This window comes from Chlorocebus sabaeus, chromosome 25, assembly GCF_047675955.1.
Source record: "Chlorocebus sabaeus isolate Y175 chromosome 25, mChlSab1.0.hap1, whole genome shotgun sequence".
Lineage (NCBI taxonomy): Eukaryota > Metazoa > Chordata > Mammalia > Primates > Cercopithecidae > Chlorocebus > Chlorocebus sabaeus.
The window spans coordinates 52794812-52808082 of NC_132928.1; the positions used below are offsets into that span (position 1 = coordinate 52794812).

General features: G+C 42.7%; 1 protein-coding gene across 2 annotated transcripts in view; it reads left to right on the forward strand.

Moving 5' to 3' along the window:
* Window positions 1–13271, forward strand: part of ASTN1 (astrotactin 1) — a 306213-nt gene that overhangs the window by 211166 nt on the left and 81776 nt on the right. For both annotated transcript variants that reach the window (XM_073011748.1, XM_007989385.3), the window contains exons 12-14: window positions 6198–6364; window positions 9420–9614; window positions 11553–11680. In XM_073011748.1, the coding sequence (XP_072867849.1) occupies window positions 6198–6364; window positions 9420–9614; window positions 11553–11680 (490 nt within the window). The remainder of the gene's footprint in view (window positions 1–6197; window positions 6365–9419; window positions 9615–11552; window positions 11681–13271) is intronic.

Below are 13271 nucleotides of genomic sequence, written 5' to 3' on the forward strand. Positions count from 1 at the left end.
TGTTCAACCTTCATTCTTTCTAAGAAGCAGTACATGTTTTTCAGTTATGCATGGACTCCCACAGGGTTAATTGCTACACAGTTAATTGGCCTATTGTTTATATAGTCTCTGAGGACAGGAAACAAATATCCATGAAAGGCACAGACCTGTACAAACCACAGTCACACCATTCCAAGCCAGACTGCTCTCCAATAGCCATGGATTGCTGAAATTTCATGAGGGTCCAAGCATCATGGTCAGCTACCCACTGCTGATGATGAAATATTACTCATTGTTCTTAGTGTGCAAGGTAAGAGCTGTCTTCCTTACTGGTGATGTACAAGAGCAGCAGTTCTCTGGTCTATTGAGTGAGCCCTACAGGGTCTTTCAAGAGTACTTATAATCTTAGTGTCTCTGTAACAAATTACCACAGATGTAGTGGCTATAAGTTACACACATTATTGACTTACAAGTCTGTAGATGAGAATTCAACATGGGTCCCACTGGGCTAAAATCAAAATGCCACCAGGACTGCAATTCTTTCTGGAGGCTCTAGGGGGAATCCATTCCCTTGCCTTTTGCAGATTCTAGAGTCCACCCAAATTTCTGGGCACATGACTCTTCTCCATATTTAAAGCCAGCAACAGTGCATTTTTCTGACCATTTTTCTGTAACAAATCCCCCCCCTCTCTAATTCTGCCTCCTCTTTCCACTTTCAAGGACTCTTGTGATTACATTGAGCCCACCCAGATAATCCAGGATAATCTCTCCATTTCAAGATCCTTAATTTAATCACATCTGCAAAGTTGCTTTTGCCATGTGAGGTGATATCTTCCAGGTTTCTAGGATTATGCCAGGAACATCATTGGAGGGAGCATCCATGGGAGATGGCAGTGGGGATTGCAGCAGGCTTTGCTGGCAGGACTTCAGCCTCCCTGCTCTGAGCTTTAGCCAGGATATCGTCACCCTTATCAAGTCTGTCTACTGAGGTTTTGTATAAAATTTTGTCTGAATCTTTGAAAATGATTTCTAATGCAATGAAAAAAGAGGAAAACCCATGCTCTAATGCCCCTTCTTTAACTTCACACTCATCCTGAAAGTGGCCAAAAAATGCCTTAGCTTTGTAAGATGTAAGAATGTACACAGGTGAGCAGGCTGTGCCATGGAAGGGGAGAAGTCAGGTGCCCACTTTCTCATGTATTGAACACATGACCTTCCTTGTCAGAGCATTATGCTCTAATGAGCTTTGAATTACCCAGTGACCCTGCTGCCCTTCCCTCCACAGGCTGTCTACAATGGTTTCCCAGGAAATGTGTCATTTCACCTCTACTGGAGCACAGATGTGTGGAGACCATCACAGATTACCATCTCTCTTTCTCTCTGTAGGACAGTAAGCAGGAGAGTGTGCCTCGGAGGCTTCCAGAGAAATGGAGGCAGGAAGCTATCGCTGCTGAAATATAAATTTAACTCCATCAAACTTTTCCCCTTGGGAGAAGTCCTGCATGGCTTGAGCCTGCATGTCAGAGCCCATCAAAAAGTTTGGGAATCATTATTTGTGAAAGAAGTGAGGTTGCCATCTAGTATAAGAGAACCTATTTCTAGTAGGAATTATAGTTGCATGTTTTATGAATCATCTAAGGTAAGGCGAGGCAGGCTCGGCTTCAGGAATCTATCCCTTTTCTTCCAGAGGCCCTGAATATGTTCGTGTGTTTATCTCTCATACTCATCTCCCAACAGAGCACCCACTTCATCATCTGGAACGGAAGTATGCATCTTAGTGAGTCTTAGTGAGATTTGACCAGCCTCCTAAGTAATTAATCAACCAAAAATCACTGGTAGGAAAAGAGGGGAAAGATGACAAAGAAAAGGAATTCAATGGGAAAAATCATTTTAATCTCATTAGCAAATTATGCCTTAGACCACTAATAAGTCAAGAAGCCATGAGCATCTCATGAAAGATGATTAACCTTGTGTATTTTAGGGGTCAGTGAAATATGAGCTCATTTGTTCAACCTTTTTGATAGGGGAGGGCTGTTGCCATAATAAATGGAGTTTTCTTCTTAAGTCCATAGTTTACAAAGTCCCTGGGAATGCTAAATATAACCTATGCAAAGAAGGATTAATATATGACCTTGGGGATCTCTCCTGAGCAAACAGTTCTCTTTCAAGGAATAAATGGAGGGATTGTCCACAGCCAGGAGAAAAGAATATCCAGCTCTTGCAAACAGAAAATGCATGTGTCTCCTGGAGGTAGGATTTCTTTCTGACAACAGGACTCTGGCAACAAACACTTGTAGGAAGAAGAGCATGGTTTGGAGACTCTGGTGTCTTTGTACTTAGCTATAGATTTTGAGGGAACCCGGAATGTGGATGCAATAGCAGAAAGAGGATTCAGGCAAAAAACAAATTTATACCATAGGAAACTCCTTAAAGAATGTGTGTTCTTGTTCCCAAAGGTTAAGAAGGAAATTATTTTGGGTTTTAGCCTTTTTATTTTTCTGGAAATCTTTCTAAAATGTTTTACTGTGAACTGCAGCCCAGGGAAGTTCCAGTGCAGTAGGGATAATTGCATCTTTTTCAGTGATTGAAGATCTTGACTCACCATCAAGGTCATCATTCTGGACATTTTATAATGTTTTGTCCTAAAATATTTACACTCATAGTATTTCGTGTGTGTGTATGCATGCATGCGCACGCATGTGTGTGTATGTTTGAAAAGAGAGAGGAAAAAAAAGAAAGACAGAAAGAAAATACTAGGCTGAATCTACAAATCCATAATTGACCCCAGAATATACTCAGGGAATTCCTTAAAGCGATCAACAAATCTACAGGACTGCTTTGCTTTGTTGACACATTGACTTTGTTTCTTTAGGGATTCTCATGAATCCAGATTTTATCATACTAGAGAAGCAGCATGGCGGAGTGGATGGAAAACACACACACTTTCAGGATAAGCAATCTAGGCCCAAAGTCTGATTGTGCCATTTTCCACCACTGTGACCTAGACAAGTTACCTCATCTTTCTGAGTCTAATTTTCCTCATCTTTAAATTGTGGAAGACAAAATGTACCTGTGTTATTGGGTTGAAGATAATATATGTAGATCATTCTACACAAAGAATTGCTTAATTTCTGATAGCTGTTATACTATTTTTGGTTTTACTGATAAGAAAAATAATAATAATAAAAAAAAAACCTACACGAGGCAGCTAACTGTGTTTTCTGCAAGTTTCCTAAGAGAGTATGAATTTTAGCTGGTCCAATTTGGGATAGCAGTAGTCATCTAGACATTAAAGTCAGGCAAGATGTGGTTTTGGAATTCTGAAACAAAGCCTGCTCGTGTTTCATTCAACAAAGTCTTTGTCAAAAATCATGCTTGACTGTAATCCCAGCACTTTGGGAGGCCGAGACGGGCGGATCACGAGGTCAGGAGATCGAGACCATCCTGGCTAACACGGTGAAACCCCGTCTCTACTAAAAAAATACAAAAAACTAGCCGGGCGAGGTGGCGGGTGCCTGTAGTCCCAGCTACTCGGGAGGCTGAGGCAGGAGAATGGCGTAAACCCGGGAGGCGGAGCTTGCAGTGAGCTGAGATCCGGCCACTGCACTCCAGCCCGGGTGACAGAGCGAGACTCCGTCTCAAAAAAAAAAAAAAAAAAATCATGCTTGAAGGAGAACTCTGAAAAAAATGCGAGTGGTTGGAAAGATGGAAAGTACTGGCTAGTGACTGAGGTAGCTAGCTGGTATGAGGGCTGAAACCATATGGGGTGGGAATAAAAGGAGGACTGACTTTATCTGCTTAATGGCTTCTAGCAAGCTGTCTAGAAGGAGAAAAAAATAAACCAAACTCATGGCAACCAGTGCAGCCCATTCAATTCCAGTCAAACTTCCATGTCTTCCCTGTTTCCATCCTGCCTTCATGCCTGGGCAGCCACACAGTGCTGAGGCCAGCTCACTTCTGGTGGCACATCTGGCCTAACAGCTGGGTGGCCAAGGAATATGATTAGTGGGAGGCTAGCAAAACATGGGGTGCAATCCTCAGCTGCCTCATTTGCTTGCTTACCATCATCTGGAACAGCTGGATTTGCACAGCACGAGGCAGCCCTTGGAAATTTATTTAAATGCTGCCACCTTCCAGCACTCCAGCTGCCTTCATGGGGAAAAAGGGGGATGGACCAGGTTGGGAGCCTGGCAGGCCCACAGGGGCGCATTTGTTTGGGAAATTACAGAATTAGTGTTAGCAAACAGTGCATATCCTGCCTCGTGATGATCTTCAACTAAGAAAGAGGAGGAAGGAGAGGTGAGTTTTCAGAGGCACACCTGCAGCAGCTGTGGGCTACTAAGATAAGGTGGTTGGCAGCAAAGAGAAAGTGCAAACCAGGCAGTAGGGAGGAGGGGAGATGTTTAACACTGTGTTTCACTGAGTTTAGAAAGTTTTGTTTTAGTTTGGTATTGGTTTTGGAGGAGTGTGTTAACTTGTTGACGGTATGTATATAGCATAGCCATTAAAAGCCCAGCATTGGAGTCAGATCTGGACAGACCCCCAGCTCTGCCCAACTCTTGCTGCTTGACCTTGTGCAAGTTATTTCCCTGCTTCCAGCCTGTTAGAAAGGATTGGCTCTAATGCAAATGTACAGAATCTGTTGCACAAACAGAAGGAACAGGATGGGGGAAAAAGTCATTGACTTTTTTTTTTTTTTTTTTTGAGACGGAGTCTCGCTTTGTCACCCAGGCTGGAGTGCAGTGGCGCCATCTCTGCTCACTACAAGCTCCGCCTCCCGGGGTCACACCATTCTCCTGCCTCAGCCTCCCGAGTAGCTGGGACTACAGGCGCCCGCCACCTTGCCCGGCTAATTTTTTGTATTTTTAGTAGAGATGGGGTTTCACCGTGGTCTCGATCTCCTGACCTTGTGATCCGCCTGCCTCGGCCTCCCAAAGTGCTGAGATTACAGGCGTGAGCCACCGTGCCCGGCAAGTCATTGACTTTTAAACAGAGCCCAGTGCAATGAGAAGAGTTCGTGAATTAACTGGCAATGTTAATGGTTTCCTTATCTCCAAATAGGGATAATATAGGATATTGTGAGATAAAATATCTAAAGTACTTAAGCATAGTGCCCAGCTCCTCATAAGTGTTCAGTAAACAGTGACTACTGTGTAAACAGCTGAGTGTGGTATGCGCTAATGATGAAGCAGCTAAGTCATGGACTCCACAGCCAACCTACAAAGGGTTCAAGCATGGTTCTGCCAGGAGCAGCTGTGTGACTTTAGGAAAGTGAAACTCTCTGTGCCTCAGTTGCCTTATATGTAAAATGGGGGTGATCATACTGCTTACCTCCTCAGGGTGTTGTGAGGGTCACATGAGTTAGTGAGCACGTTAGACAATTGCCTGGCATATAATAGGTGATGGGTAAGTGCCGCAATTGCTCACCAAGTCCTTTTGTCTTCTCCTGGGAAAAGACATCTCTTCTTAGATTTTCTCTCTGCTATAATTCTTGGGGAGTATACTACTGAGGACAAGGTAGTGCAGAAAAGCTAAATATTTTGCATTAAAAGCATCCAGCCAAACCCAAGTGCAGCACCTGTGGGTGACCACATAGTAGGTACCCTTGTCTGTGTGTCTTCCAGAGAGCATCCCTGACACAGGGAGGTGATGATACAGCTACTCCCACTGTGAGAGAAATCCCCCTCCAAGCTTACAGGGAAAGTTCACTTCCTCCTTCAGGCTGGAAGCCCTGGCTCAGTCCATTCCCCCCAACACTGCTGTTTGGTACCAATGTTGACAAAGGGCTTTAGACATTTAAAAAACTCTTAATACCAAGGCCAAACAGCAGCACTCCCTTCCTGTAGCCCAGTGGAATCTTTGCAAATGCATTTTAATTCTGGCCCATCACTTCCACTCTCCTGCTAGCCAGAGGCCCATTTGGGAGGTCAGCGCGCCTCAGCTGTGTCTTGCTACAATGCTCTCTTCCAGCCTTTTTGGAGGAAGTGTCTTTAATAGAAATGTGTGTGATCCGTGTCCAGAGAGAAGAAGCAAGGTGTCATAAAAGGTCACTTGTTTTTATAAGAAGTCCGCCGCGGTGGGAAATTCGTGGATTACTTGCCAATGTTAATAGTTTCAAGGCTGAATGCTACAAACTGGTGTCAGTGATTACACTCAGTTCCCAGATAACTCAGTTCCCCGATTCACCCACGTATATGGATGCTTTCTGATTGTGCCAGTGCCCATCTGGACTCAGTCCCATGAAGGACAGCTCCGGCTGCTATGACCGTCACATCGGGGTGGACTGTTCGGACGGCTTCAACGGCGGCTGTGAGCAGCTGTGCCTCCAGCAGATGGCGCCCTTCCCGGACGACCCCACCCTGTACAACATCCTCATGTTCTGTGGGTGAGTTGAGCTGCCAGCGGGCCACCCGGCGTCCATTTGTCCCAGGACGCAGGACTTTCAATGCTGAATCCAGGAAATGTGAGTGAATAGGTCACCCTAGGCCATCCATTAGTCTCTGAGGAAAGAGCCTCTAGGACTGGAGGGGGAACATTTTTAAAGTCGAGGGGGAACATTTTAAAGTTGGGTGGGACCTAAGTCTAGTCCAACCCCTATAGATGGGGAAACTGAGTCTGGGGTATTTACTTGCAAGGGGAAGTTAACTACATGGTTTACTTAAATCATTCTCCAATTAAACCAGCATTTTCCAAGTTGTGTTTTGAAAGGCAATGTTAATTAGCTGTTTTGTGACAAAAGATTTTCGTTGTTTAAAACTTGGGAAAGAGTGTGCAAAACTAGTCAATTCTCAAAAAAAGGGATTGGTCTTTGGACAAATGGAAACTTATTTAAATTCTGGCCCCAAAGTCCTAGCATTGTGTGCAGCCACTCCTCCTAAGGCACAGTGACTCCTGTGTGTGAAGAGCCCTTTCCTGCAGACTGGCTCTCCCACACATCTCAGTTCATCTCTTCTCAGGATCACTCTCTGAGGGAGCAGGGCAGGCAATGCAACCCCATTTTACAGATGGAAAAACTAATGCACAGTGAGGTTAAATGACTCCCTCAAAGCGGGGAAGATGGTGTGTGAGAAGATTAGGACTAGATTCAGGCCTTCCCTGATTTTTTAAAAGTTCTGTGGTTCTCTAAAAATTTAAATTTACACTGCTGACTGGAATTATATTTAAAGACATTTTATGCTATATTTATAAAGTAAACAAAGATTCATCTATTCTATAGCCATAGTTAGCTTGTCTAGCCTTCCCCACTCTCTGTTCTCCCCCTTCTCCCTCCCCTCCCCTCTCTCTTCCAGCCTGCTAAGGACAGAACTTACTTTATGCCCCGTACTGTGCTGACCACTGAGCTGCAAAGATAAATAACACATAGTTCTTGCCCTCAAGGATCTCACAGTCTGATAGGCTTGCAATGAAAATCAATGTTTATAGTCATAAAACTAGGCTGGATTGTTGCCCAAAGCCAGTGCCTGCTGAATAATCATGTAATGTTATTTTATTGTGTTTCGTTTTATTTCTTTGTAACTGAGCCATTTTCATATTCAGTTTCTTGTAAACTCATACTATAAATGGAAGCTTGCTCTGTATCTTAATATTCTCTGTACTGTTATCATGAGGGTTGACCCATTTCAATTAATAGAGGTCAATTCAGCCAAAGTTACATAAATATATTTATTTAATAAACATATATTTGAGCACCTACTTTGCACAGAGACCCTTGGGTGTCAGGTGTAGGAAAAAAAACAGGATACCCGACCCGATCTCTCTCCTCAAAGGAGTTTACAGTGGGACACGTGGTCAGGAGAATGAGGAATATGAGGCAGCATAAAAGGGGCAGCTGTCCAGATGTTCAAGATGGACTGAGAGGGAACCACACAGCTTCAAAATTCTTCCTAGAAACACTGTGTTATTGCTCAAGGAAGGAACCACTTCACTATCTTGTCTGAGATCTAAGCTGGTGCCATGGAATCCTCTGGGAATTTTGAGTCACATATATTTCCTGGACTAATGTAGTAGGACCTGGACTGGATTTCTTCCCTGTTTCAATAAGAATCAGACACCCGTGTGTTTAGCACTATCCAAGGTACTATATATAGCCTGCCAAAGAAGTCCTTGATTTGAGATTCTTGTATAAAGACCAAATCACATACATTTATAATTAAAGAGCTCTCATCACACCTGTTCACACAAATATATAAATGGGAAATGGAAAAAACAGTTAAAGTTGCATGAACATGGGCCTCATTTGCACCTCTGCTGCTACTGATAACAACATTTAATGATCACTAGCTATATGTTAGGCACCGCATAAGCTCATTACGTGCAGTCTCTCAATCTTCTCAACAACCCAGTGAAGCAGCTACTTTTTTCCTCTTTCTACAGTTTTGGAAACTGAAGCTCAGAGAGGTCAATCAGCTGACCCAAGGTTTCCCTGAAAAGGACAAAGTCACTGCTATTACAATATTGCTTCTCACTGTATTATTCCTTGTTCCTCTACATAAGACAGAGTTCTTTATCTTATTGTAACAATGGCTGTGGATAGTAATAAATGATGTGCTTTAATATCATGAGCATCTTTAAATTCTAAATTTGGTGTATGTCTAATGAGAGACCCAAATTAAATCAATATTCTTTTTTAATGACAGCCTTATGAAAGAAGTTCTTACTTTAGCTAACAAGTGTATATTCTTCTCACTATAACTGCAAATAAGGTCCAATTAATGACTTATGAGTTGCTGACCCATATTTACTAACATTGATGTTGCTTTTCCATCCTAATGAGGAGGATGCCAAGGAGGCAGTTGTTGGTTAATGGTGCACGTGGCATTCACACTGTGTGCCCTAGGGTCTATTTAGTTCAGGAAGGCTACTCTTTATGGAGGAGGAGTTTTTATGGGTTGATATTGTGTTTGGATACATTCAAACAGAACACTGCCAGGAGATGATAAATCTTTCTAATTTCTTAGTTGACTTGTCACAGGACCAGATTAGAAAGTTATTAATTTCTTAAGCACAGTGTCTTTCTTTTTGCTGCCTAATTAGCCTCCAAACAAATGCAGGGTCTGACCTGTAAATGGTTCTTAAGAAAAGCTCTAGAATATCTTGGATTTAAATGTGTTAACTCATTGGCAAACTTATCTTCAGTGATTCTTACCCTGACCTATTTGGGAAACTGTACAGTTATTAGAGGAGAGGACACTCTAAAGTTCTGACAGCACTTGTCTGCACAGCAAAGGAGAGAGATTTAGTCTGATCACATGACGAAAGAAGCCTCAGTTTACAGGCTTAAAAAACCAATGAGTCAAAATCAAATTGGAATCTAATTTGGAAATCTAATCTTTGGTGATCCAACATGCTGTCAAAGGCATTTCCTCCCAATGCAGGGGTTGACTTGCCTGCATGGGTCACTGATGTAATAACTTCTTATATCGAGCTCTCCTCTGTGCTAGGTGCATCGAGGACTACAAGCTTGGTGTGGATGGACGCTCTTGCCAACTCATCACGGAGACCTGTCCAGAGGGAAGTGACTGTGGGGAAAGCAGGGAGCTTCCCATGAACCAGACCCTCTTTGGGGAGATGTTCTTTGGTTACAACAACCATTCCAAGGAAGTAGCTGCTGGACAGGTGCTGAAAGGAACATTCAGGTAAACCTCATATGCATAGAAGTGATTATTCAAGGTTGTTGGTGGACTTTCTCTAAAGAGTTTTGCACTAGCATAAAGCTTTATATCTTGAAGCAGGGTAAATATGATATGCCTAAAGGGATCGACTACATTCTTGCCCTTGGTCTTCTCCAAGAATATATTCCGTCTTCCGGAATCCAAGAACCATGCTTAGCTTGGGTTAACAGTAAAGTGTTAAATGAGATTTTACTTTGCCCAGGCAGGGACTGGAAGATTTTGCATGGAAGCCCACACGAAAATGCTCAAGCTCCATTTCCCTATGAATGGAAGCATCAGTGTGTGAGTCAGTCTAGAACAGCAGTCTTCACAGCGTCATCCAAGGATATCTAAGGGTCCCCTCTCGAGGTATATCCAAGGTCCTGCCTTTTCCAACTACAGAAAGGCTGAATTTTCTTCCCATACTTCAATCCAAACAAGATATTACAGTAAATTGAATTCAGATGTAAGAATCCAGCTATCTTCAATTGTTAGATATTTTTTAAATTTGCAAAAAATATAAAACATTACTTCTCTCATGTTTTAAAAAATATGTTAATATTGAATGAATTCATTGTTGTTGTTTTTACGTGAATTAATAAATTTTTTAAATTTCTATTTTAATTTCCAATATTGTAAATATTGACAGACATAATTGGGCCTTTTTATATAAATATAATAAAGCTACTTGGGGCCTTCAATTATTTTTAAGAGTGTAAAGGAATCCTGAGAATAAAATGTTTCAAATCATTGATTTAGAATATTTCTAGGTGATTCTCCATTCAATGCCTGTCCCTGTTCTGCCTTGGACTCTCTAAATACATCTTCTTAGAACCTACAGGGAAATATTTTCCAGGAGATGATGATGAGGAAGAAGAGGAAGAGGAGGAGGATGTCAGTATTATGATATGGACCAGCAGTTGACAGAAACCTGGGCCTAGACTCTTATGAGCAAACTGATAGTAAATTTTCAAGACAGTTTTTGGAATCAGCTGCTTTTTCTGTTGTAGACAGGAGACATTACTAACATTTCCCCTTTTAGCCTGGGAATTGGTTTGCCAAAGGCAAGAAGTGAGGTGTCATCACTAATGTAGTGGTGGCTGAAGTCTTCACTGTAGTCTAGAAATGAGACTGACTCTGTCTAGATCTTATTGAGAGGGGGTCAGGAAGTAGGGACTGAGTTGGGAAAGAGGAAAGCATATTCTTTACCCTTTTGGTAGATCTTTTCAGCTGGTTTATTTCCCATATCTGCCAGCCCTTACCCCACCAACTATACCCATTACATCTTACTCCTGATGTGTATTTACAATGGGGTTCAGGGTGAGGGGAACTTCTTGGTTCAGAAAGAATTTTACATTGGGAGGCCATTTATGGTGGCTTATGCCTATAATCTCAGCACTTTGGGAGGCCAAGGTAGTGGGTGGTTCACTTGAGCTCAGGAGTTTGAGACCAGTCTGGGCAACATGGTGAAACCCTATCTCTACAAAAAATACAAAATATTAGTCAGGTGTGGTGGCACATGCCTGTAGTTTCAGTTACCTAGGAGGCTGAGGTGGGAGGATTACCTGTGCCCAGGAGGTCAAGGCTGTAGTGAGCTATGATTGTGCCACTGCACTCCAACTTGGGTGATAGAGTGAGACAATGTCCCCCCAAAATAATAATTTTACATTGTGGGTTGAAATTAGCAGGGCATGGTGGCATATGCCTATAATCACAGCTACTTGGAAGGCTGAGGCAGGAGAATTGCTTGAATCTGGGAGGTGGAGGTTGCCGTGAGCCAAGATCATGCCATTGCACTCCAGCCTGGGCCACAAGAGCAAAACTCCATCTCAAAAAAAAACAAAAACAAAAAAACCCAAAAATGCTCAGTAAGGAGTCAGGTTCACCTGAACACTAAGAAATGAAGGTCTACCCTGTTTCTAGGCAAAACAACTTTGCTCGTGGTTTAGACCAGCAACTGCCAGATGGTCTTGTGGTGGCCACTGTCCCCCTGGAGAATCAATGCCTAGAGGAGATCTCGGAGCCCACCCCTGACCCTGACTTCCTGACTGGTGAGTGTGCCTTCTCAACCTTATTCAACTGGCACAAACAGGCAGCTTCCTGCAGTTTCATAAAATTAAGATTTGACCTCACTTGTTTTGGTTTCTAAGCCAGTGATTTCCTTGATACACAATAAAAGCTCAGCCATAAAACTGAATGCTGTTAGGATTATTTTTCAATAAAATTGTTGATATTATCATATAATCTCCTGCAAAGTGGTCCTAATAGTGTATTTTCTTGTTAGTTTCACAGAGATGCATTAAAAACAAATAAGATAATAGTTGCTTGGAGTTCTTGGGGGAGTAGAGGAAGTGACCAGGTCACAGAGGCAGAGAGAGAAGCTAGATTGCTACTCTCACCTAAATATCCATCATTGCTACTGTTGGGTTTCCTGGCAAGTATTTACCGGCCATCATGAGGAAATAGAAAATGACAGTTTTGTTGTCACATGACCCTGGGTTTGCATCTCCGCTACTTTCAAGCTGTGTGCCATTAGACAATACAGTCTCATGTGGCCTCATGGTCCACCATCATAAGATGGGGATAATAATGCCTGCCACTCAGTACTGTTTTGAGCCCAGCAGTATTCTTCCTTCAGACTCATTATGGAACAAACACACAGATTAATTAGAAGAGGCAGGAATCTCTGGGTATGCTTGCCTGTGCCTCTGAAGACCCCCAGCTGGCACCTCCTGGGCCAAGGAAGAGACTTCAAGGTGTCCCATGGACTAATGAGAGGCAGCTGACTGAGATTTGGCAATACTTGCTAGAAAACTAGACATAAACTCAATTCCACTGATTGCTTTGTATGTTTCTCTGTTACTCTTCTCCTTATTCATTCTGTCTTCCTTATTCTATACCTTTGTAGACCCAGAAAGTCTGAGACAGGTCTCAGTTAATTTAGAAAGTTTATTTTGCCAAGGTTGAGGACGTGCACCTGTGACACAGCCTCAGGACGTCCTGACAGCAATGTGCCCAAGGTTGTTGGGGCACAGCTTGGTTTTATGCATTTTAGGGAGACATGAGACATCAATCAATATATATATATAAAGTACATTGGTTTGGTCTGGAAAGGTGGGACAACTGGAAGCAAAGGCAGGAAGACTCTAAGAGGTGAGGGGGCTTCCAGGTCACAGATAGGTGAGAAACAAATGGTTGCATTCTTTTGAGTTTCTGGTTAGCCTCTCTTAGCCTCTCCAAAGGAGGCAAATCAGATATGCATTTATCTCAGTGAGCAGAGGAGTGACTTTGAATAGAATGAGAGGCAGGTTTGCCCTAAGCAGTTCCCCTGTTGACTTTTCCCTTTAGCTTGGTGATCTGGGGGGCCCAAGATATTTTCCTTTCACACCTTTCTCTCCTTTTTTCTTCCTTTTCTAAAGAATGAGTTCAGCTAAGGGTAGGTCTCTTCCAGCCATCAAGCTATGTTAAAAATGTGAGTTTAGACCTGAATGGGATGCAATGTAGGTCTGTCTGATATAATATAGCATAGTGTTTAACAGCCTCGGCTCTGGAGCCAGTCAGCAAGGCTTAGCTCGTCACTGGCTGCATGATCTGGACACATTACTTAACTTCTTTGTGCCTCAATTTCTTTTACCTGTAAAA